Genomic DNA, 25,958 nt, shown 5'->3' with positions numbered 1-25,958 from the left:
TGGATATATATTTACTTTCCACTCTGCAATGTGTAGTAGTTAGCACACCTTCTGGGTTCCATTTCACAAAATTTCCACAGTTAATCTGACACATGCCAATGCATCTTAGATGAAAGTTTGACACTGTTGAGCAGGACGGAAACAGAGAACTCTAAATTAGAAGGCAAAGAAAATGAACTCTCATTTATTTCAAATGCACCGCTCTATATATAGAGAACATCGTGCGGATTAATTTCATTGGTCTTAGAGTAAAAACATGTCACACTATTGGTGTGCAGTGAATGATGCACAGTGGTGGAACATATCTATAAACAATGTGAATAACAAGCTAGATTAGAGAATTATTTACATTCTTTCCCAACTGCTTCCCAGGCTCTCACCTGGTTAGAAAACCTTTCTCTTTCTCTCTGACTGAACTGAGAATATCCACAAAAGTTGAGCACTAGTAATATTTTTTCTATCAGTAGCATATTTACATAACAGAACAAAATTGAACAAAGTTTTAAATAAATTGTTTACTTAAGAAATATCTTCATTGTGTTTTTCACAGGTACAATACTGTCTGCTATTTGTCTGATTTTTATAACTGGTTTTTCCTCAATCTTTCAGCTCACTGAAGGAATCTAATGATGGTTTTGGTCTTTTCTATGATCAATTCTATTCACTGAGATAGAACTACAGGCTGAAGTGGTTCATGTTTGCACCCCACTCATCCGACATATATATAGCTTTGGGCTCAAAACCTGGATCCAGAACAATTCTGACATTCTCAGTAATTCAGACAGCTCTCTCTCCTCTCATATACAGCTCCAGAGCATAGACTTAGCTGAAGCAATTCTAATAACTAGCACCTAAAATACAGTGGCAAAATGCACCCAAGATTTGCGTTAGTCTTAACAGAATACTTTTATTGTGTATATCCTTTCTGTAGCTCTGCATTTACCCAAAATAACACACAAATTCAGGTTTATACTTTAGTCACTCAAGGGTACTTGATACTGAAGCCAGAAGTATTTTGCAAAAAGGAATTCTAAGTCTACTGCATTTACTTGAGAACAATTTGAGTACAAGAGTTATACAAATCTATGGGGAAAAAAGAACAAGACAGACTTGGCAGCTCCTGTCTCAGCCTCCTCATCATTACAGACAGAATTCTTGCTCAGCCTGGTAAAAGAGAGCTGCACAAGGCAGACTGGTCTTTTATGATCTTCCTGCTTTCTGTAATCTGAACCCCCAAACCAAGCTCCATCCCTCAATAAGCATGCCATGGCTTTGCTCCCGTCTAAGTAGAGAAGTGGGTTTTTCTTGGTCACAGTTATATGGTACTTTCACACTCCCAAAGGGAAGGTCAGAATTTCACTACTATTTCTTTGCAAATTTAACAATTCTTCCAGACTTTCTCTGCATGCACACAAATACCTTAAGAGCTGCTAACAGAGTCTGGAGCCAGACTCTTCAGTGGTGCCCAGTGACAGGACAAGGGGCAACAAACAGAAACTGAAACAGGAAATCCAGTCTGAATATGATGAAAAACTGCTTTCCTGTGAGAGTGTGTGAGAGACTGAAATGTTAAAGTTAATGGCTTAAACATTGCTATGAAGGATTTTTTGCACCAGAGGATTACACATGATCGAAGTGGCACAACAGATCCAGGGTCTGTTGCAAGAGAGTGGCAAACTTGTCTCCCCCAGGAGAGTCACCTGGGGGTTCCCACCTTGCCTGAACATGTATTTATTCACTGAACTCTGTTTTATGGGGCCCTCACCACCAAGAAAACCAAAAGAGGATCAATAAGACACCAGCAGGTACTATGGAATTGTGACATTTTCTGCTTAATCTGTCCCTCTGTCACTATTTTTCTCTCCCACTCCTCCCCGCCTTTCCACCTTTTTCTATTTCTTTCTATCTCTCTGTCTCTACCTCATATTTACTGTTAAATAAAATCCATACTATTGACTTCAACATATAGTCTCATTTGCACCTTAATTCAGGCAGAAGCATGTCTCTAAAAGTTTTAATTTAATCGGATCATAACAGGGTAACAGACCATTGGAACAAGCTGCGCAGAGAGGTAGTGGAGCCTCCTTCTCTGGAGATATTCCAGACCTGCCTGGACACAGTCCTGTGTAAGCTGCTCCAGGTGAACTTAGATGATCTCCAGAGATCCCTTCCCATATCAACAATTCTCTGGTTCTTTGTATTTTTGCTCAACAGTGAGAAATTGAACAAATATAAAATCCAGGTTTAACAGCTAAACCTTTTTTAACACAACAGAATGACATTTGCAGAATGATACACAGATGTAAATAAATCTGTCACAGACCAGATTTCACTGGCTTCTGAACTGCAAAATGAGACTCTTTTTGAAAATTAGAAATAAAATAAGACCTTTAGAATTTTATTCAGACATTATGACCCTGATACAGAAGAGCTTTTAGGCAGACAAAGGAACAACATCTTAATTGAGTCCTCCTGCTAAGAGACTTTACAAAAGTTCCAGAAGCTGTCCAAAAGGTTGTAAATTATTTGATATAGGAATTCAGGGAAGAATTCACACTTACACTTAAAGCTTGAGTTCTCACTTTTTGAAAGGAATGAGCTCTGAAGGCTGTTTCAGAGAATCTAGAAGAGATGCCTAAAACTAGATGTTGTGGAAAATTCCCTGAGTTTTCAGTTAGTTTTGAAAATCACCATTATTTTGTAAAACTCCCATAAATAAATTATAAGCACTTAAAAAACTGAAATGGTCCATGTAAGCTATTTCAGCAGTGATGACCTTGCATTTTCCTCCTTCATCCAAGTCTCTCATACCTCTTATACACATATGTGTACATATATAGATTGTCTTCCAAAAAGATTGCAAATTTTACAAATTTGCATTGAGTCTTTTATGGCTGGACTAACAACCTCAAAGGCGTTTTCCCACCTAAAATTCTATCATTCTATAATTCTAACTCTCTATTGCAGAGGAAGACCGCCCCAGTGAGCCTTAAAACAGTAAACTCCCTCAGGCCCCCAGTGAACACAACTCAATTTTTTGTTCAGAAAGAAACTTTATAAGCCACAAACCAAAACAAAGAAAATATTTTTCTATGGATACTTTCCATAACATCTGACTGCTTCTGAATGTTTCCTTGGTACCTGTATGACTAAAGAACAGCTGTTCTAAAATATGACATTGTACAAGCAATTACTAACACTGTCGTTGAGTAAATTTAGTGAAGATTGTCAAGAGAGAAGGGCACAGTCTTTATACATCAGCAGCAGAAAATTAATACAGATGAAAATAAGATTAACATATGCCCTGAATGTTATAATCTCTACATGGGACGTGATTTTTCCGGCACAAACCAAACAAACTGAATATGTGAAATCCTTTGAGTTGGATTATGGGGTATGCAGTAGGTACCAGCACACATATGGGACAGTCATTGTTGATTGTAGGGAATGTGTCTTGGAAAGTCTAAGGAACAGTGCAAAAAAACTTAATACTGGCACTACAGTATATATGTCCTCCATACAGGAAAGCAGATGTTGACTTTGAAGATAGAATTGGTTCTAATCCTGCCATTACAGTAATTTTACACATCTGGATAGAATTGTCTGTGGTGTGAGGGACCTTAAAGATCATCTAGTGCCACATACATACTGTAAAGGATCAGACTGTAATTAAAACATGATATTGACTCATTATATTTGATTTATAAAAATTATATGATCTTAAAATGTTAAATATTGAGGAAAATATAATGTAAAGGAAACTGTAAATTATTCAGATTTTCTTTTCAATTATATTCCTGTTTGATAGTCCCAGATGTATTTCTCCAAGGAAAAAAGACAGGGAAAAAGTAAATTGTCATACTAATAGAGAAAAATCTGCTTGATTTCTCCACCACAGAAAGCTGATTTCAGGGTCTTGGATATAAACTTGTCATGGCAGTCCAGTATATCTCAAGATAATTCAAAGATTGGCTCCAAAGCCATCAGAAGACCCAAACACAGCCTTTTCTACATTTCAGGTCAAATTCCAAGGCTGGAAACTTCAACCATAAGGTACATGCAGAGCTTTCCTTATAAAAGGAAAGCTCTTTCCTTTCCTAACATAAGGATTCACGTTCTCAGAGTAATTTAGTGGACTCTTGTTACTAGCATTAAGTATTTATATAGACACAGAAAATGACATTTCCTCAAAAGGTCTACTTGTGTAAACTCATCTGATATTTACCTTTAAAATTTTGTAACAATTGTCCTGTTTACACCTCCTATATTACATATCTGTACTGGAAGGATATGTACTTATAAGACTCTTAAAAGTCAGCGCAGCAGGTACTCAATGAGTAAAAATGTTTTCAGAAAGAGGGAAGGTTCTGGAGAGTGAGCACAGGCAACTGCAGCAATGCCATTGGCTTGCTGTGGCATCCTGCTCCATGATGTATGATAGGTGTCTCCAGATCACTTCACAGTCCTTCTCTTCCTTCCTGATCACAGCTGCACCTAACATCTTTATTTAAGACATTCTCTATAACATGATATACATTTAGGCAAATTAAAAATTCAGAATATAACTGCAAGCCCAGAAAATAATATTTTAAATATGGAAAGACTAACAAAAATATACATTACTATGTGCTATATTAATTGAGCACTTAAAAAGTTAACAAAATAATAAAAATTCTGATCAACAGATCCAAGAGAGTATACTGCGTAACAATTTATTTCATACTATTTTTATGATTTTAACAAAAACTGTGGCATGCAAATGTAACCACTCTGTTTTTCTAGGCATAAGAATAAAGGAATCTAGCAGCATGTACTCAGTACACATAACAACTCTACTGGAGGAATCTGAGACCAAGAATATAGAACTGGAAAAGTGGGTCTGATTCCAATATTAGGGAAATGTCAACATTTACTCATGATAGGAACAAGTAACAGAAGAATAAGCATATTATCAGTGGTTTTTTCAGTCCTAAGACTTTACAATATTTTCCTAACAAACAAGTATAGGAAAGTTTAATCTTCTGAAACAGAAACTGGCTAAAGAAACATTTGAATGGTAGGACAGTTGTCTAAAGGAAGATAGAATTACTATAAATGAAAATATTAAAAAGTTTGGAATTTGAAACTGTAAAATCAACTATATAACTTTTACAAGAATATAATTTTTTTGCAATCATCTTCCTTTCTCCACAATATAAAAATTTGCATGTATTTAAGAAAATTACCCTGGGTACTTACTTATGAAAAGTTAATAAAAATTTGGCATACAGATTACAAAACCAGGCCCAAAAAAAACCCTGTCCTTTTCCTTTTCTCAGAAAAACCCCAAGAAGCCATACTACTTGCCAAATATAAATAGAAATATTTTTAAATGATCAGTATAAGGGAAAATGCATGATACATCATTGAAACACTGGAATTTGTCTCTCCATGGGTGCTTCAAGGACAGAAAAGATTCACAGCCAAGGTGATGGTGGGAATGGGGTAGAAATGAAGGCAGACATTTGCTGTGATGGAGCTGGCAGCATAGGGAAGAAATAGGCACAACTCTGCTGTTGCAATAATTTCTGCACCCATGTCCTAGTGAACCATCAGAACTACTGGCACCTTAGCAATAAGAGATTCTTTTTCCCTTTAGATCCTGGCAGAAGGCCAAGGAATGTTACCTCCTGAATTATAACAGATATGGTATTAACATTTTAGATTGCAGTGACAGATACTGATACAAAAGTTTTTGACTGACTGTTCTATTTTATCTTCAAGGAAATGGCAATTTTTGGATTAGGTTCTGATCCTGATGACTGAAACTCTCAAATCAGGCTCAAGCTAGATAAGAACATCTAATATCTTTCTTCCCTATACCTGCTAAAATAACTATCATCTTCCTTTGTTTCTATATTTAAACATTAATTACACTTAGAATTAGGTTAGTGAAAGCTGCACAGAAAGCACTCTCATTTAAAAGAATTTATCTCTGGGCCAAACTGCTACAAGAGTGAAGATGGCCCATGTTTGAGACAGCGGATATAACAAAAGTGTTTTTGAATGAAGCGGGACTGACAGAAAAATAATACATGAATGGATGTGTCTATCTAATATTTTGACAGACCCTACCCACCAGTTTCCAGCCTCACCTGGCAGCTCCAAAGGCATCCACACACATTCCTCTTCATGCCTGCAATTTCCCTCATTTAAATATTGGACATTTTATTTTCTAATTCCAGTAAAGAACCTGGGAATATGAAGAACAACTCTTCTGTCCTTTGACAGGTCCACACAACTAGAAGGTGAATTTATCAGCAGGGTCAGATTCCTCAACAAATGTTACAGTACAGTGGAACTGGGAGACCTGAATTTGGTGCCCTCTGTAGCTTACAGTTCAAACCATGTATCTTATGCCCCCAAAGAGTGGCATTACCTCCAATCACGCTCACTCAGCTCATTCAAAGGAAAACAAGAGGGAACATGCAGCTCTCTAGTGGTTACTTAGGTGGAAGAAGAAATGTCTGTCATGGTTTGATGCTGGTACAATGCCAGCGCCCCCATGAAAATACACCTTCCCAAATAAATGCTGTGAGATGCAATTAGGAACAGAGCAGACTAGGCCCAAGCTTAATAACAAGGGGGAAAAAAACTTTATTAAACTACTACTACTACTACTATAAAAGACACACACACTAAATCCAGGATGAAGACCCTCCAAAACATTCCTCCTCCCCCCCCCCAGTTCTAGCAAACCACAGTGAGACACAACTCGGACCCTCAATCAGGTTCCCACCCTTCAGGTAATCAATACTCAGTCCATCAAGGGAGAGAGGAGTCTCTCTTGCACCATAGACCCCCCCAGGAAACATAATTGCCACCCTTGTGTTTCCATGTCAGACATGGCAACCGCCCGGAGAAAATCTGCCAGTGTGACACTCTCCTTTCCATGTCACAGTGCTCTCACCACCGTGCATGGACAGACTGCCCATAGGGCTCCTTTAAGGATGCTTTGCCACGGACCCAAAGATACAACAGTTCAGCTTCTCATCTTGGGACTACAGTCCCCCCCATTTTCCCCCTGGGGCCGAGGGTCCAAGAGCAGAGATCATCTTCTTCCTGAAGACAGAGAGCATCACACACCCTCCTCAGCTCTTCTCTGTTCACTCCACTCCTGTGTTGGTAGTTGCTGGAGCAGGTCTCTTTGGTTCACCATTGCATCCCCCTAAAAATGCAGTCTCTGCTGCAGGAGAATTTGGTTCAGTCTATGGCTAACAAGAAAAGTCCAGCCAAAAGCTACTCCATCATCTCCTCCCACCTAGAAATTTCTTCTTCTAACATCTCAGGTCCCGGACTGTCTCTCTTCTACTTCAAATTGAGGAGGAGTAATATTTTACAAAGCCTTCATTTCCCAGGAAAGGGTTAAAAGTTCAGACTCCCCAGACAGCTGAATTCTCTGCCCAGAACTCCAACTCCCACGGCTGGGCACCTGGGCACCTCCCTCCCACTTCTCCTTCTCCTCTGCTGGCAAATTCCAGGTGCCTTCAGGCTCTCTGTCTCTTTCCCTCTGGGGGGAGGAACAAAGGCATCTCTGTGTCTCTCCTCCCTTCTGTCCGCAGGGGCCGGCCCGGTTCCAGACCCTTCACCCCTGGCCTACCTCTCCCAGGCTGCATGGCTTCCCCTCCCCCACCCAGCCCGTGGCTGGGCAGGGGAGAGTCTGCACTCTCCAACGCGACCAACAACTGGAACCAAAAAGCGACGGTTCTCCTGGGAGTTCTTGCTTTTAACCTTCTGTGTTCTCAGAGGCGTGTCCATGCCTTCAATGGTCATTCCAGGTGCCAATATCCAAACCTGACCACTGATTGGTTTGACCCAACTTCCTGAAAAAATTCACTTCCATGTCAAACCATGATGATGTCTTATATCTGGTTTCTGTACTCTGCACTGAAGTTACTTTCTGTTTTTAAAATTGAATACAAATGAATATTTCTGCATTATGAATGCTGTCTTCTACACTGCGTAAAATCCTCAAGAGAAAGGACAAATGTAAACTCATATTAAACCACTATAACCTCATGATGGAGGTATTTCTACAGAAAGGTTGAATACTTCAGAGATCTCCTTTGTAACCATTGGGACTATTCTCTAGTCTTACCTAGACAAGAGTCTCAAAACATTAGGAATGTAGTTTTTTGTTTGTCATAGTCATACCCATTCCCAAACTCCAGGAACATCTGGCACAGGCTACATCACAACACTGGTGCCAGCAGTGTTCCTGCCTCAGCAAGGCAGCTGAGGAAGGAAGACCCATCCAAGAAGGGTGACCTAACCACCAGCTTTAGGGGCTCAGTGGCTCCTTCATTCAGCTGGATTTTGGAACAGCTTCTCCTCTGCAAGGAGGAACCAAAATTCATTATCTCTTTGTGAATATAAAGACATTCCTTCAGACTTGTAATTTAGTGCAAATTCACAAATAAGTAACAGCAGCAATTCTGTATCTCGTATGATAGTTTTGTTTATCTACATAATAGGCATCAGATGAATAAGTTCAGCATCTGAGTGACTTTTTTTAAATGAAAATAGATTATCATGACTTTTCATGATAAGTCAAAAAATACTCAATTACTTATCTACCTAGAATGTTTTCTGGTTCTGTAACAAATTCCTTCTGGCATGTAAGCATTCATCATTAGCCATATTTTTAAGTTACTTCTTATTTTTTCCAGGATTTAAAACTAATGTTGAACTTATTGTTTTGCATTTTAAATGTAAAAAAACATTAATCATCAAAAAGTTCACAGATTTATGTATTTTGAAAGAGTTTTTCATTTTAGGGTATAAATTTTGTATCACAGTAGCCTCTTCTCTAGAAAGGAGTGCTTGTAGGGGGGTATCAGTACATTTTTTTCTCAAGAGGACCAGTTCAATACTTGACATCTTAAACATGGGCTGTGATACAATAATCATCAAATCAATTCATGCTCCCTATGACAGAAATAGCAAAAAGGCAGTGATGCTGAACTGATGCCTGCCTGCCATATCTGCCAGCAAACACTGTATGTTTGTACTGGTTTGTTTGTTTTCCAAGGGCTAGCAATGTGTAGGAGGATCAGGATTAGTCTTTATCAGTTTTTCAACTCATACACTTGACAACATCCTTTTGGAGATTGTTATGCTTCTCTCTTCATATGTAACTACTGCAGTACAAATGCTTCTGGTACTGCGAGCTGATTCTCAGGTGCACATGCTTGGGTAAGGCACCCATCACCATGGTATCAGGTTCCACAGCAAAATGAAAAGAAAAAAAGCAGTTACTGGGTTTTTTTTACAGAAAACAGGATAAATGGAGTATAAGTATGTGCACAGCCGGGATCTCGCTGAAGAACTCATAATCCTGTGTGCAGGGAAAAAAAAAAAAAAAAAAAAAAGCGCAAGATTTGTGTTGTTTTAACACTGTTTAACATTCTTAGCTCTTGGACTTACTGTCCAGAATGATGAAACTCCAACCGTCAGTCAAGATAATGAGAGCAGAAGTGTCTTCAAACCAGACTTCTCAAGAGAAAGAGGGGTGGATTTGGCACCCACACACATCACACTGAAAAGATGTAATCTGAAATCCCAGCTTGTAACCCTGTTGCTCAATTGGTCCTCAGAGCCTTGTTTCCCATGCCCTGCCTTGGCCTCTATTTTTCTTGCTGCTGACTTGGGAGTTTTCATTTGTGCCATATCCCAGAAATAAGCACAACAAGCCTACAGATAGCCTGTCAGAGGCATCTGTTTATATTCCTCCTGAAGACTGCCTGGAGAGCAGAATGCTCATTAAACAATTTTTCACACACTGATGATCTTTTTCTTCTTGTACTTTTTCTTTTCTTTAACAATAGCTTTCTGAAAAAGAGATGGGTTTGAAAGTTAGTGCAACTAGTGAATAATATGAGTAAGTCAATAGGAAAGTAAAGATTTTTTTTTTTAATGCAGATTATTGATTTTTGGAATTGTAGGGGCTCCTTCAAAGTCATTAAGGATTTGTCATGTCAATATGTAAGTAAGGACTTCTATAAATTAAGATTAATGATGCTAGGGATAATTAATGCTGAAAAAACTCACATGTTTCTCAGTATTTGGAAACTCCATGCAAAGGTGAACAGCATCAAGTTCTCCTTCAATTTACCTTAGCTCCATTTTTGCCATGAGAGCAGGGGGAAGATTTGCTATGACACAATGGGAATTCAAACTCCCAGTATCTTTGGAAATCAATGGTAATTGAGCTGCGTAACTCTGATTTTTGCTTTTTTTTAAAAATCCCCAACATAGTGAGTGTTGCTGATTTACTAAATACATAAGCCAAAATATTTCTGGTTATTTTTTCTTTCAAAAAGAAATTGAACAGGTAAAGTAGGTGCTTTTCCAAATTAAGCACTCAATTCATGCTTCTCATTATTATTTTTTCCTGCGAAACTTCTTCATATATTTTGCTAAAAGCATGGAAAATAAAGAAAAAGGAGCTTTTTGTTAGCTTGAAAGAATATAAAGAAGTCCCTACAGCTAATAATCTGATTTTTAAAGGGGGCCCACTTTTTAATCTAAAAAAAAAAGTATTCCTTAAGTTATCTCTGCTCTAAGGCTGAGGCTTAAACCACAAACACTGTCCAGATAATCAATGGTATAGTTCTGCTGGGATTTCCCTCTCACAGAAAATCTACAATTGGTAGTAGATTTTTTTTTCTCAATTATGAAGCACTAAATCCCAAAATAGTCCTCATGGTTATAATTTGTTTCTATGAAATACATGGTGATAGGTTTTACTCATCAGTTTTCCAAAAAGTACAGCAAGTATACTTTGGCAAATTTTGAATTCCACAGAAGAAAACACTTCTTGACCAGCCCTTGCGCATGGAATCAAAATGGTCTGGATATCAGCTTTTTGGATGTTTAAAGATAAATAATCAAAGCAAAAGAATTCTGAGTGCAGGCTAGGATATCTTGGCTCTTGTCCAATAGACAACTAAACTGGGAGGCTACAGCAGAAATCTGTATTCTGGTTTGGAGGGGGAGCAAGGCTGAGGAAAGGGTATCAGCACAGTTCTTGTCTGTCATGACACCCACCTGGTGGCCTGCAGGACCACATCAGATTCTGTTCTGTCTGCAGTCGAATTGCAACTTGTATAAGATTGCATACGTGTCTCTTCATCCTCAAGTCCTTAATCAGTGCGGCATTTTGAAGAAAGGTATCTTCACACAAGGAAAATATCTAGCAGCTTGATATATAAAAATACCCGCTCATAAAATCCTGTCATCAGAGTGAGCATTGTAAAATGTACATGGAACCAGAAAAATTAACTAACTGGGTTTTTTTGGAATCCTTCCTCTGGGCTTAACTCCTTAGCTTGTGGTAATGTTCGTGTCCCACCCTTGCTTTATCCAGGATGTTAGAGTTTATTCTGATCTTGTATAAGCAGAGAAACAGCCAACAGGCACTATATGACGATGAGAAATGGAGTTCAAAATCCTGTTATACTGCAGATCACATTTTAAGTCCTATTACCCTATAAGAAGGCATTAGTTTGTGAATCTGGAGAGCTTGTTCCCTGTGTTAGGGTTAACAGAAACACACATGGAAGAAAAGACTTTTTACAATATTAAATGATCCATCACATCTTGTGCTGGTATCTATACATACATATTGAGGGCTGGATGACCAAGAGGAAACAAATCTCACATTGTCACAAAAAGTTTCTGCTCAGGTGTTAGGAGCAAAGCATAGAAATCAGACAATACTGCAAAGCGGCAGGTTTTTTTTGATGATGAAACAATCTCATTCAATACACATTATCCATGAAGTTAATCTTGGTAGATAACTGCACACAGAAGCATCATATAAGCTACTAAAAATTGTTTCTTTCTAGGGTTCATTCCAGGAATTCATTTGCATCATATATATCTGCTGATATAACTATTTTTATGAGATAAAGAGTACTCACTATTTTTTTTATTTTACCGCTCTTTTTTAGCATTTAGTGAAATGCTAATTCACTGATTAGCGAACCAGTATCAGGAGACACAAATACGCATGAGGAGAAAAGGTTGCATAGACCAGACCTTTCTGAATCTGTTGATGGAGGTCACAGGTACAACAGTATGATAGAATAGAATTTCTTACCTTTATGATGATTTGCCCCAGATGCTAATTTTCCCCACAGCGTTACAACAAATATTATTATTAGCAATTTTCCTTTTGTTGCTTTCTGTAAGTATCTCTTATTCATCCTGAAAACAAAAATACACAAAATTAAATACTTATCTTAAGATTTCTTAAAAATACAGATTTTATTTAATTTAAGGAGAATTGACTAAGTTTTTATAAGTGTCCAGCTCACAATCCTAAAGTCTTAAATTCTGCTTAGCTCTAAATGAGGTACATAAAGCAGCAACATAACCTCCCACCCTGGTCTGACAGCATTCCTCCACCCTAGTCAGTACCAGGAGATTTCAGCATCATCATCATTTCTCTCAGGGCACAAACAGTGTTCATAAGTGCAGCAGACTCCAAAGCTGGCAAGAAGGATGAACCCATGCATCTCTGAGCAGGTTTTGATAAACTAAGCAGTTCTACTACTGTTTCTGCAGCCAGTCATGGTAGTGCAGTTCTCGCTAATCATACAGTGGTGTTTTTAACTTTTGGGATTGCAGCTCTTTTTGGATTGTGCCCACGAGTCCTAAGGCAATAACAGATTTAAACAGACCTTCAGTTCATGTCCCAGTCCTCCTGCAGATAAATCCTGTTAGGAAGACTTGAGTGGTTTGGAAACATGAAGTAGAGCAGGGCAGATTCACTACCCTCTCTCCTCACTACCTTTGGGTAATGAAAAGATCTGATTTACTGCACCAAGGGAAATTGCACAGAGCTCCCCTCATCTCACTCAGTGATGTTTTCACTGTGACAGCAAGCCACCAGAGTGGTTCAAGCACAAGATAACACACGACTTATTTCTCAGTAACCTCCTCCAAAGACAAAATACCCCTCCACCTGCCAAAAAGACAAGTTCAAGCATGTAGGCTCTAGTGCTTAAGGATTACAATTGTGCAGAGAGTGGCAAGAGGTACAGTAATGAGTCCTTCTCTCACTTCTTCCCTGTGGAAGAACCCTAGAGATCTGGCTATGAAACAGCTTTACACAACGGTCATGTTTCTGCTGATAGGTCAATAGAACAATGATAGCTATTTCAAACCATTTATACTAGAAAAGCTGAAAATTTGATCGCTTGAACAAAATTGTTGCTGTATTGTAATGCCTGGAACTAGGTTGTTTTTCTGAGCAGAAAAAATGCATTGTTTCATTATGGTTGCACATTTGTCTCCTATTATGTTCATAAGAAACCCAAAGGAATTCAAGTGCATCTCTTCTCCTCTGCTTGCATACAATGCTATCATGGGCAGCCACAACTCTGAAATGCAGACTGCTGTAATACAGATTTAACCAGTAATATGTTGAAAGTCCCAAATCATTTTCCACTTCCTCAAAACAATTCCTTTCCTTTCAGAAAATTTCTTTCAAATATAACACCACATGCTGATAAGGCAACACACACACCACAACTCCACTTATGACTTCCAGACTTGAAACCAGACCACTTCCCCCAGAACGGCCAATCTTGCTCTCCAGGAGATTGATGAGGAGGCTGTGTGCAAGAAAACATGGCTGAAACTAACAACCCACTGAAGAGTGCTCCAAACCCTTTTAAACATCAATTCAGAGCAAACAGAGCTCAGCATTCTTTTACAGAAGTCACACATTTATTATGTGTTTCCCAGAGGATTAGATATCACATTTATCAAACAAAAGGCGAGAGAAGTAAGCAAGTGCTGTAGCCATGATGGTGCATGTGCCGCTGAAAGCCTGACTGATTAATAATCCCAGCAGAGATCACAGTGTGCTGTGAACCACTCTAAGGTCTGCCTTCTTGCACTGATTCCAGTGACTTTGGAGTGTAAACTGCATATTCATCATCAGCTCCAGGTTTATGAACCACTCAAAGCTAAAGGGAAATACATTATTTGTCACTGTAAATAAGAACAAAAAAAATGAGACTAGAATGCACATTCAGCATATGCTCTTTCACATCTATCTCTGTGAAAAGAATATGAATTAACTCTTTCACTCTGGGTTCTCATACTGCACCTGTTATGCTGCTGGTGCCAAGTCATCTCTCATTAAAATCTAATCTTTCTTCCTCACCTACATAACATTGCTCAAAACCCAGTGGGACTTGCACCATTAAAGCAAGGTTGAATCTAATACAGTTTCTTCCTGTATTCTGCTGATGCCAGATTCCCTCACTGTGCTGTGAGACTGGCAGCAAATGCACATCAGAAAATGCAAATGCATCAGGAAAAACAGTAGTGGCAGGAGAAAGAGAGAAAACCAGCCTCTCTGCCTGAGAACAGCAGCCTTCGGGATGCATGGTAGTGTGAAGATACAAACCCCTGCACACAGCTGAGCACACCAAAAAGGAGTAAGCTAGCACTAAGTGAGACTGATTTCTGCAAAGTCAGGGATGGGTTTCAGCTTTGACACAGAAAATCTGGGCTCATTGCCATTGCTAGGTTTCCCAGTCATGAGAAAAACTATTCACCACTTTCTGCACCACAAGCCTATTACATTTTTCTGCACTAGTTATTAGTGGTATTCACCTTCAGAAGGACAAAAATCTGAACTTTATCTAATAGTAGTCCCATAATAAACATAATTAACTGAAAAATCAGTGCAAGGAGCAGCTTGGAACTAATAGTTCAGAGGCCAGCAGAAGAACTACAGAAAAAACCCTCATCAGTTAAAGCATTCGTAACATACAGCTGTTCAAATAGAAAAAGCTGGAAGATGATGTTAACCTTCAAAGCAATTACGCTATATAACTCTAGACCCAGACCAGTGATGGTGTGCAGTCACTCCCAGTGGTCAGTACAAGGACAGACAAGAGGCTGCATAAGCACAAACAAGATGTGAAATTCTCTGCTAGGAGCAGTCCTGATACACACAAGGACCACACTGAGAGCCCTAGGGCAATAGAGCCCTAGGAAAAAAAATGAAGGGTTTGTAGTCCAAGAAGCTGAGGTTGGGATGAGTGCACATCATTGACAAAGTGAGTCAGGAGCTAGAAAAGGAGAGGACAGAGAGGCCATGAGATATGTTCAGTATCTCACTGCATGCATTATCACCTGGGGCTCTGAAACCCTGATGCTGGTTATTTTGTTATGAATTTGCAAAAGAGCCCATGATAGGGCACTGAGAAGACACTGGGACTAGAAAGCATTTGACCTCAGCTCTGAAACAGCTATTAGCCTCTTGCAACCCTGATCTATGTCAGGGAAGTATATCCAGAAAATAAAATTGAGACCATTTCAGTACTATTATTACACTAACATAACAGGCTGTGATAAGCAGGAAAAATAAGCTCTGAAATGATGTCTGCTTTTACTAGAGGTGATGCAGAGCTCCACAGACAAACTATAGATATTAACCCAGATAGTTTTATTTTTGAGACATTTATTCTTTTATTTACTTTCTTTGCTGCAGAACCTCTCCCTGACTGATCCATTCAGCCTTCAATAATGCCACATAAGCCAAAGCTGATCAAAACAGAGAATAGCCATGCTATAGGAAACACCTACATGTGAAAATCAATTTTACACATGAGCTTTATGTGCAACAAAGAATTTCCTTCAGTTTCTAACCTAACATATTGGAAATAAACCCAAGGAATTCTCTGCACTTTCACACAAAAGAGGACATGAAAGTCTGCCGTGTTTTGAGTTCATTTTTCAATGTGCTTTGAGGCAAGAAAAAAGAAAGACAGCTCCTTTTGTGGATCAGGAACACATTCAAAATACAACAAAAAGATGTCACCCACATAATTCAAACAGGCAGTGGCTGAGTGTGAGATGGCTTTGTTGTGCCCAGGTCTTCTCTGACACCATAACACAAGGATTCATTCACAGGATTTTTTGCTTTTGCTCCCTAAGACTTCTTTTGCCTGAAGCACACTCCATGAGACCAACACCAGTCTGATATCATGAACTCAAGAATAGACTGTTTTGGTGATTAGTGACAAAAAAACTACAGGACTTTTTTCTCAAGAAGAAATCATATCTGATGCTGCAGAGGAGTTTCACAAGCTGCCACGTCAGCAGAAATCCCTCCCCCTGCCCTCTGTGGCTCAACAACAGCAAACTGTGAATACACTCCAGTGTTGCACAGGCTCTCCTTGTCACTGCTCCACCTCATTGTCAGCCCACTTTCAACAGCAGATGGGGTCCAACCATTCAGCTGTACTGAAAATGCCATGCACAGATGTGTATTTTCCATGTAGCATCCATAAGCTTTTGCATTTCTACTTTCTTCCTTCTTTGTTTCTGGACTTGAGATCAGCCACCTTGCCAACAGTTCAGAATTAAAGGAGAATCCCATGGGAATTACCTTATATTGTATGACCAGTGCTAAACAGCCTTGCTTTCTGATTTTAGGTGAAGTACAAACTCATGCTATCTTTGTTGCTGAGGAGTAAAAACTCTAAGGAAAAATAGCTTTTATTTTTCCTTTAAAAGTTTATATACAAATAAAATTTTCACGTCTCCTATGAGTAACAGCATTTTTCTCTGTTGCTCCTTGTTTTTCTTTTCTTTACATACAACAGATTCTCTGAAGATGTTCAAAATTCCTTAATTCCTGCTTTACATATGTGGGAAATTTCACTGTAAGTAAGGTCCATTTCCCTTTTGCAAATACACAGACCCTGTGAATGCAAGTGTTCACAAAGAGATACATAAGCCTATTTCTCTACTGAATCATGACAAAATGCTTAAGAGACAAAAATCTGATAGAAAATTAGTCCCACATCCTCTTAGTTTTCTTTTTATGACAAATATTTTATTTGTTACTTCAGAAAAAGCCTAAATGAGATGTAGAAACCACTTGAGACCCCAAGTCTCTTGTACAGAAATAATGCAGTCGTTTAAATTATCTTCTCTACTCTGTTGAAGCGTACATTATTTATTAGTTGTGTTAGTTGCTACATCCTACACAATGCAGGTATTTGCAGTTTTATTCAGCTTTTCCAGTGTAGACTAATGCAGATTTAAAAATGCCCCCCTGGTGAATAAGGTTGCTTTGTAAAAATAATACCAATGTGACCCCTGTGCATTTGCATATATATAAATTCCCTCTGTGACATTCCTGTCATGTTTGCTCAGGGAACAAGTAATTTGCCACTTTCATTACTTCAGGTACAAGGTAGCTTGTGAAAATCAATCTTCTTTCTGCTTCATACAACACAGCCCGTAACCGACACAAAGTGCACTCTGATTCCAAAAGGAAGCTGGGTGACAAATATGGACACGTTCTCACAAGCTACTTTCTTTAATCCAGGTGGGCAATGAAAGAAAGAGAATAGGCATTTAGCCTAGCAATGCACACTAATGTCACATAGGAGATGTGGGAAATCCTTGCATACAAAGCAAAAGGGTTTGTTGGGTTTTTCTAAAAAAAAGTTGTTTAACAGTGTGGATCTTTCAATAGCCAGAATAAGCAAAAAATATTCAGAAATAGTGAAAGCACTCTAGGCAGACGGATACACTAGTCTTGTCACTGTTACTTTGTTAAGTGTAGCAGTGGAAGTAAACTCATGATTTTGAGGCTTTAATGCCATAATAAGGGCTTTTGAAAGGCTACTGTGCTATAACTTAAGATTCTCAGGCAAATTAAATCTTGACAAAAGTCCTTTAGCATATGATTGATATGTATGCTCATATATTTTTTTTTAATCAGTGTAACTTAAGCACATACTTAAATTTAAGCACATGCAGAAATGTATGTACACAACATGAGTTCTTGGAAACAGATTAGTGAGTGAGCTTTTATAAGAGACAATTTCAAGAAAAGAAAATGCCTCAAATATCTGAAAAATAAAAAGTTATGGAATATATGAAAACATGTAATAAACAAAAACAAAATTCTTCTTTGCATACTTCAATTAGTTTCCCAGCAGAGGGAAACTGTAGACAGATGCACATACAGGTAATTACATTTGCCAACAGTCTCATAGCACTTGGATGAGAAATTTACATATATATTATTGTTTCTAAAATCTGATAAGCATGAATGCTCAAATTGCCAGAGGTATAAAATGCTTTAGGCACCTAGCTGCATTCCATCTCCCAGCTAGAAACACTGAGAGATGATGGAAAGAACTTATTTCTTTCAAAAGCTTATGTACGGTTGTAATAATGGTCTTCCTTCTAAACTGCTGTCAGTGTTAATGTCCCCTGTTTCCAGATTAACCCCAGTTCTCTGTAAACACAGTTGATAGTAATTTTCATCTTCATTAATTTTCCAGTACAACACCGAATTGAATGCAATAAAGAAAGCGAAGAAATGCACAGCCCTTCTACCCAGGTTCAAATCAAATGATACAGATGTATTTAACTGAGTACATATCTTTCTTCATCATTTCATGAGGACCAGCAAAAGAATGTTCACCTGATGAACATTAATGCTGACATGTTACTCAGTATGGAGAAATTAAATCTCAGTAATTTTGGGGGGGTTAGGTTCTACACTTCTACGCATTTCTGAAAACATAAAAGTAATAATCTAGCACTAAACCTACACGTTCCATTCACTGACTTTCTAAGTACTAGCATAAAGCATTATGGAATATTTAAACATCCAAGGTGTTAAAATATCTTTAAGCTGCCCAATGATGTCCAACAGCTTTGTGAAATAATCTCTGACCATGAAGTGCTCAGTATTAGTCAGTACTTAGGCTTCAGTTCTCATCATTTTCTCTGATATTATCATGCCATTTTAAACTATTTCGCTCCCGATTTCTATGCTTAAGGGAGCTTTAAGTTGCAGGAGGTATGAGCTATTCACTTAATCATCAAGGCAGCAGTATTTGCTTATATCTTACATGTGATCCTCCTGCAGATGGTTATTTAAATTTTCTTTATTCATATCTCACTAACCAATCAAAAGCTTAACTGTGAAAAAAAAAGATAACTGTGGAATGAGCTTTGAACAAAATGTCTCACTAAGATCTGAATCACTAGGTGTACTGTGATTTCATAAAGGCCATTGCAGTGGCAGAGATAAGCCTCCAAATCTATGAAGGCAGAAAAAGCATTAAATATTAGTGGAGAATGGAAACTGAAGTGCCCATATTTAAAAGCGAGGACAAAAATGATCTGGGCAAGTCTAAGCCTATTAGTCTGACCTCTTCAGTTTGCAAGAGCTTTGAAAGCTTTGAAGAAAAAGATAAATTAAAGACAGAGAAGTAAATAGAACATAGGATAAAATGAAGCAGTGTTACCAAAGGTAGTTTATGCCAGACTAACTTGACAACTCTTTTTGATAACTCATTTTCCAGAGAAAGAAATGAGGTAGATATAATTTGTCTGGTTTTAGATAAAGCATTTTCTACAGGGTCACTACAGAACTTCTACATTAAGCTGAAGATTCCATGGATTACAAGAACTGAAAGGTGAATCCAGGTGCAGCAACAGCATGTAGTACTGAAAGGGAATATCAGGGATTAATAGCATTTGTGCTACAAATTGGGAACTTATCACCTGAAAAAACATGTGTAAAATAAATTTGTTTCTTTAAGCTGGTCACCAAGAGCATATTAGTATCAATATGACATAAGATGGCTATGAAAAAGGCACATCCTAAAAAATATTAAATTATATATTTCCAGTAAAGACACAGAAGGACAAGTATGAAGCTTCTTAAACTATCATTCGGAATTATCTATACAATTCTGGCCAGTCATCTTTATGAAAGTGAAATTGAACCCACAAAAAATTTGGGGACAGTCTTCGAGTCAGAGGAATAAAGTCTCTACCACAGGAGAAGCTTTAAAGAGCTTGGCTTGTGAAGCAAATGAAAGGCTGAAGGGAAACAGAGAAATCAAAAGGAAATAAACACAGTTCAGGCAAAAAAACATATCCATGAGAAATGCATTAGATGATATCTTGCCAGCAGGCAGGATCAGGACACAGCTCAGTGATTCCACGGTCTTGTCTCTATATTAATACCATGATTCCTTTCTTGTACTCTAGAACAGAAGCACAAGAACTAGGTTTTTTGCCACGTAGAAAACTGTAAGCAAGTTCTTTGCAAGTTCATTAGTGAAGTGATTTCTTCCATGTCATTTCATTCTCCTCAGAAAAACTCCTAAAGTAACAGCTTTTCACAGTTAAAAAAAAAAAAAAAAAAAAAAAAAACTGTGAGTGTTGTCACTAAGTACCTGAACCGATGTTGTGTTCCATTCAAAAACTAACCATGCTGATAAACATTTGATTAAGACAAATATTCCTTCTTATTGTTTTAATGTCTTCAAGCACAATTGCCATCTCTGTGTCATAACATTTAAGGTGACCCAAAAAGTCACATTACTATACAGGTGGATTATTCAGTACCAAAATTTCTTTTTTACTAACTTCAGTAAGTTAAAGTCAAACTGTTGAGCATGAGTGAGTATTCCATAATTAAGGCCCCCCTCACTTTATTTAAAACTCATTCTCTTTTCTATCACTTATGTTTTAAATTTAAAATCTTTGTATTGTCATTCTATTTTTAACAATGACAACATGGCAATGTAAAACTGGCAAGTATAACGATTGTCGAGATATGAAGAAGTCTCACTTCCTACAAGAGCAGAAACAAAGAAAATGTAGAAAATATGCAGAAAATGTAGAGACGTTGAACCTAAACATTATGTACTTTCAAGTGCAAATATTTTTAGATAAGAGAAGAAACTATACTCTATATATTAGAAGTATTTTGAAAGTGTGGATACCAGAATTTAAAAATCTCTGTTGTTATTAGATCTATTTAAAGTGACTACTGTGTTAAACATAATATTTTTCAATCAATAATGGAGGACTAATTCTGGGATTCTTACAAGGATATGAGTATGGACAAAAGCCATCATTATATTACACAATCTTGTCAGACCTGAAATTTGTATGTTCAGATTCTATTGCATGAATATCCAACTGAAAATTAATTTTTTTTTTTTTTAAGATCTCTTCTGGCAAATAACACTGTGACAGACCTCTGCGGATGAAGAGGGAAGCAGGACTCAGACTAAGTTCTACCCTGCTATTTTCATGACAATTATATCTGTAAATAGGCATAGTAGCACTTCTGACAAATAATTGTAGGTCTGAGTCTAATCTATATTTTATACCTGACTCCTACACAATCTGTGCCACACTTGAAAGTAAGGGTTCAAGTGTAAATATAAATGACAGGTTGCTCAAATCACAGAAAAATATGAAGCTTGCTTGTGCAATGACCAAAAATAGCTCTAACAGCTGACATAACACACTAAGAAGACAGGAGAATTGTCAACTCGAAGTAAACCTAGGTGAAACACAGTTGGAATACATTCTTCCACTCTTTTAATGTTAAGTCCTAACCCATGCTCATCTGTCACAGCCACCACAGGCACCACCTTCAGAGAAAAAAAGTGAGATCAAAGTTAGACTAGACTCTTCCAAAATATGGATCTGGTATGTAATGCAAATCTTTATTCCTGACAATATACATTGAAAAAGCCTCTTTTCACTCTGAGAGATGCTAAAGGAAGGCATCCAGGCTGTACAAACAACCTTCAGCCACCAGCTGGGAAATAGAACATGAAGTCCAGCAGGTAATCCAGATACGATGCCTTGTACTCAGCAGAGTTATGCCCACATAGAAGAAAATATTAATTTTCTACTCATACAAATGAAAAATGGCTTTTTTTGTCTCTGCATAGGGTTTTATCAAATATTAGTGGGGTTTTGGCCCTGGCACTTTATCTAATCTGTTACATAGACGACAATAACTAATGCTATCTTTAGAATCATCCATATGCTAGACAATTTTGACTCTTGGTCTCTACTTACTTGTCAGTATTCTAAAAGAATAAAATATTATTAATACCAACTCCTAACGAAAACAGAAAATTCAGGGTATTCTTGTGATGGCTTGCTAGGAATTAATTCAAGCTAGGTCATTGCTTAATGATAACTGAAGTATCTAAATGGCAGCCAGTTTTCCTTGAAAAATAAAATTAATTTCCCACCCCCTTTTCAAATATCCCCTTTTGAAGGGTAACAGCAGCTATGTAAGAGTCATATGGAGCTTCAACCCTGATTTTCATCCAAGTGAGTCTACCTGAAGAAATAATGCACTCTCTTTGGCATGTACTATGCCTGCCTTGCAATGGCATTTTAATATGGCCAGGAGCTCATTAAGTAGCCAGTCACAACTAGCACTTCTTAGAAGTTCTATACCCAGCTTCCTGCTGCATGATATGCAGTTTGAGATTTGTAAGTAGTGCACAAAAGGAGAATTAATGACAAAACAAATCAATAAATAGTGTTTTGTTCCTCTAGTTCCTTGGACTCTTACAAGGTGCACTTAAGTCTGCATTTCACTTCTCAAAAAATTTTCAAATTTTCTCCATTTACTATGGTCTGTATCATATAATGGAATGATTCTGGGATGATTCACAGCAAATTAATCCCTTTTAGATGAAAATTAAGTAAAACATGAGTCGAAGAGTGCATCTAATGCATTCCTACAGTTTAGGGGTGGTCTGTTCAGGAGACAAGGGCTTGTCAAAAAAAACCTCCTCCACTAAATTAGTATAATGTGGACATCATGCCCTCAGCAACAACAGTTTGGGTCTACAAAATCACTTCTGCAGGGATAAACTGTTTGCTAATGTAGATGCAACCCTATAATCTCATGAGGAAGGAGATAATTATTATAATTATTTTATACTTGTACGAGATGCCCTTTCGGTTGTGATTAATCTGAAAAGCCTTTTCAGATTCTCAGAAAACCTCAATGGCATGTTGAAAGGGACCTGTCACTCAGGAGGCCCTCAGACAAGTTCTGATCTGCATTTTAGGGCCATTATTCCTACTGTGACACCATAGCATAGGGAAAAGTCAGCTTGTGTACCAAAGTCAGGGAACAGTTACCTGCAGTACATCCGCCTAATTTAGAGCATAAAATACAGAATAAATTACTTCAAATTACCCAGTGAATTGTTCCCTTCTGTGAAACAGCAAAACCCTTATCTTTTAATGCAATTAACAACAAGAGCTGTTCTGTCTTTTTTTTCACAGGGAGTATTACCTAACCTACAAGCAGCTCTACAGTTCAGAAAAGCATAACGCATTTTAAAACTGTCAAACTGTATGCCTTACTGGCTCCATACCTGTCATTTTCATCCATCAGAATATTGACAGTTTCTCCCTGAGTCTGGTAGCCAAGATACCAATAGCGACACTGCTGAGTAGGTTGACCCTTTTAGGTGAATAACCTACAGATGCTACATGCTAAAATGGAAAGCCTAAGAAATTACTGACTGGCAGTGGGACAGACACTGGCCAGCAATGACCTGCCCTGCTCACCACCTACATCTTCCAGCCCAGAGGGAAGGCACTGGCTTCATGTTGTCTTGGCAGACAGGACTTGAGTAAAGAACTGAGCCTAAGAACACTTCAGTTGACTTTATCAATAAAATAAAAAGGTCATTATTCATAATTAGATCAAAATCCTTTTATTCCAGCCTAGCAATGTGAAATGTCCTTGAATTAGACGTTTGTAATAATGAACTAAATTACAATAAAGATGATTTTTCTTCCTAATGCAGACTTGGCCCAGAAAATACTCAATGTTACCATATTTACAACAGGTTTACATGTTTCTAACAAATTCCGCCTTTGCATTCTTATGCATGCTTAGTGGAACAACAAAAAATTATTTGCTTTTACTTGCATGTTATTATTAAAGAGAGCTCTGTCATTATATTTTCATAACAATTACATTAGCAGCACCCATATTAGAGACAAGGATATGCAGAATTTCATGCAACTTGTTTCTAAACAAGAGGTTACAGTCAGTGTTTGTAGTATTCATGATTAAAGAGAGGGTTGGTTTTTTCGTTTTCATTCTTCATTTTATAATAATTAATTGGAACTGTATAGGAACTCAACCAAGTAATTTCTCATTTGCTGCCAGTAATAATCTAAATTTGTTAACATACGAGAGCAGTACAGTCAACTAGGATTCTTTTAGTGCTGTCTTAGAAAGGCATTTTATGTGAGTCCATTAATAAGAGAGCATTACTCTCTAAATGTGCAAGACCAGAAAAGAGTCTTTAGGTAAGGAATAGAATTAACTAGTACAACATAGGAATGGCCATAAATGAAAGACATCAGAAAATTACCAGAATTTCTAAAGATAAATGGTGAGATAGAAAGGTTTAGAATGCTGTTTTAATGAAATGATGACTGAACTTTAATAAGGGAATGTTACATTTTGCAAGAGCACAGTTATAAGACTGTTCATATATTACTTACTAAGAAAAAAATGTTGTAATAATATTTCCATATCATTTCAGCCACAAATACAGCTACTGCAGTGCCATCACCATTAAAGGAAATGATTATGAGTTTGCCAGTCTTGCAGGAGACTATATGTACAATACTGAGATCAGCAGTTCATAATATATTCTTTTAATTTTGGAAAATCACCACATCTTTCAAAATTTAAAGAGAAACAAAATGCAATCTAAGCCAAAGTGTGTTTCCTTCTGCATCAGTTAATTTTATTTCATTTTAACAGCTATCTGCATCGTTCTTCCCAAAATCCTTGCCAGTTAAAGGTGAAAGCTCTTCTTACAGCACTGACTCATGAAAGGACGTTCTCTGGTTTTATGTTGCTCCTTGCATAATTTGCAGTTGCAGCTGCTAACAATGGGCCTCCATTTCAGTTGCACAGTGAAGGAAGCACAGTTTCCCCAGTGTTTCTCTGGAGTCTTTGATATTTAGTGTTTCTCTGAAAACTCCCGAAGTCCAATAATTAGACAAGAACTTCAGTTGTAATTATCCTTTGCAGTTTCACAGAAAATGGGGTTTCTAAAGGCAATGAAACACAAGGATCCATTTTCATGTATTAAAGCCTTAAGAACTTGAAAAAGATGAGCCTAAATTTCCAGACAATCAGATTTGGCAAGTACTGACAAATTTTTGGTTTGGAAATAATCATTGGAGTCACATATCTATTTTATGCTTCTTTTTTTGAATTATCTACAGATGCTGTATGGAAATTTATTCTGGATAGATATATTGAGTACCATAATTTGACTTATACTGCTATTGTTCATGTATAATTAATATAAATGCTGAATGAAGAATATAAACAATTTGCATAAAATAAGTTACAAATTATGGAAAGGGGAATTTTCCCATAATTTCCTTATGTAAGCTTTGAAATTTCAGAGAAAAATGAAATTCAAATTTCAAGGTCAAGGTGTGTTAGCAGTTTAGAAAATGCTACCTAAATGATAAAAATTACTTACCACAGAAATGTATATATTTAACAAAAAGCTACTAAGATAAATGGAAGTAAAAGTCTGATTAAGACTGATCCTTCTGGTTTGGATTTTTTTCTGTTTCTTTTACTAGGTAACAGTATGTGCACCTTCCTCTTTTACTGGTATCACAGCAATGCGCATTTGGTTTTCACTGGCTAAACCAAATGCTGCTAAATCTCCTGTGAATGGCAGAAATGAGGATGAATGCACGTCTCAGAAATAAGTCTGGAAACAAGAAGAGCCATGAATGTGTAAAGATATTGCCTTCAGGTATTCCCAGTCTAATATATTTTATTTGATGGTGGCAATTCATGATTCTTCAACAGAAAAAGGAGGATTAAAATCCAGTTGGAAGAAAGCGTCTTGAAGACACTTCTCTGCACACTGAGAGCAGTGTCCTTTTCCAATCCTATGTTTCTGTTGTATTTCATCTAAAATAGCATAGGGCTGATGAACCTAAACTGCATGCCATGACCTCAAAGTTTAGCAGTCATCTCAAACTATTTGTCATCTCATTAACTGCAAGATGTGCAAAGT

At 37.5% G+C, this 25,958-nt stretch overlaps 1 protein-coding gene across 3 annotated transcripts in view; it reads right to left on the bottom strand.

Moving 5' to 3' along the window:
- The window catches only part of TAFA2 (TAFA chemokine like family member 2), a 183,992-nt gene that overhangs the window by 39,156 nt on the left and 118,878 nt on the right, over positions 1–25,958 (bottom strand). For all 3 annotated transcript variants that reach the window (XR_008431237.1, XM_053944212.1, XM_053944211.1), the window contains exon 2: positions 12,143–12,249. Coding sequence is in view for 2 of the 3 variants with exons in the window: in XM_053944212.1 (XP_053800187.1) it covers positions 12,143–12,248 (106 nt within the window). In the remaining variant the exon portion in view is untranslated. The remainder of the gene's footprint in view (positions 1–12,142; positions 12,250–25,958) is intronic.

The sequence above is a fragment of the Vidua chalybeata genome, chromosome 5, assembly GCF_026979565.1.
Source record: "Vidua chalybeata isolate OUT-0048 chromosome 5, bVidCha1 merged haplotype, whole genome shotgun sequence".
NCBI lineage: Eukaryota > Metazoa > Chordata > Aves > Passeriformes > Viduidae > Vidua > Vidua chalybeata.
Note: the sequence above shows the minus strand (reverse complement) of the source record. Positions and strands in the feature narration are given on the sequence as shown.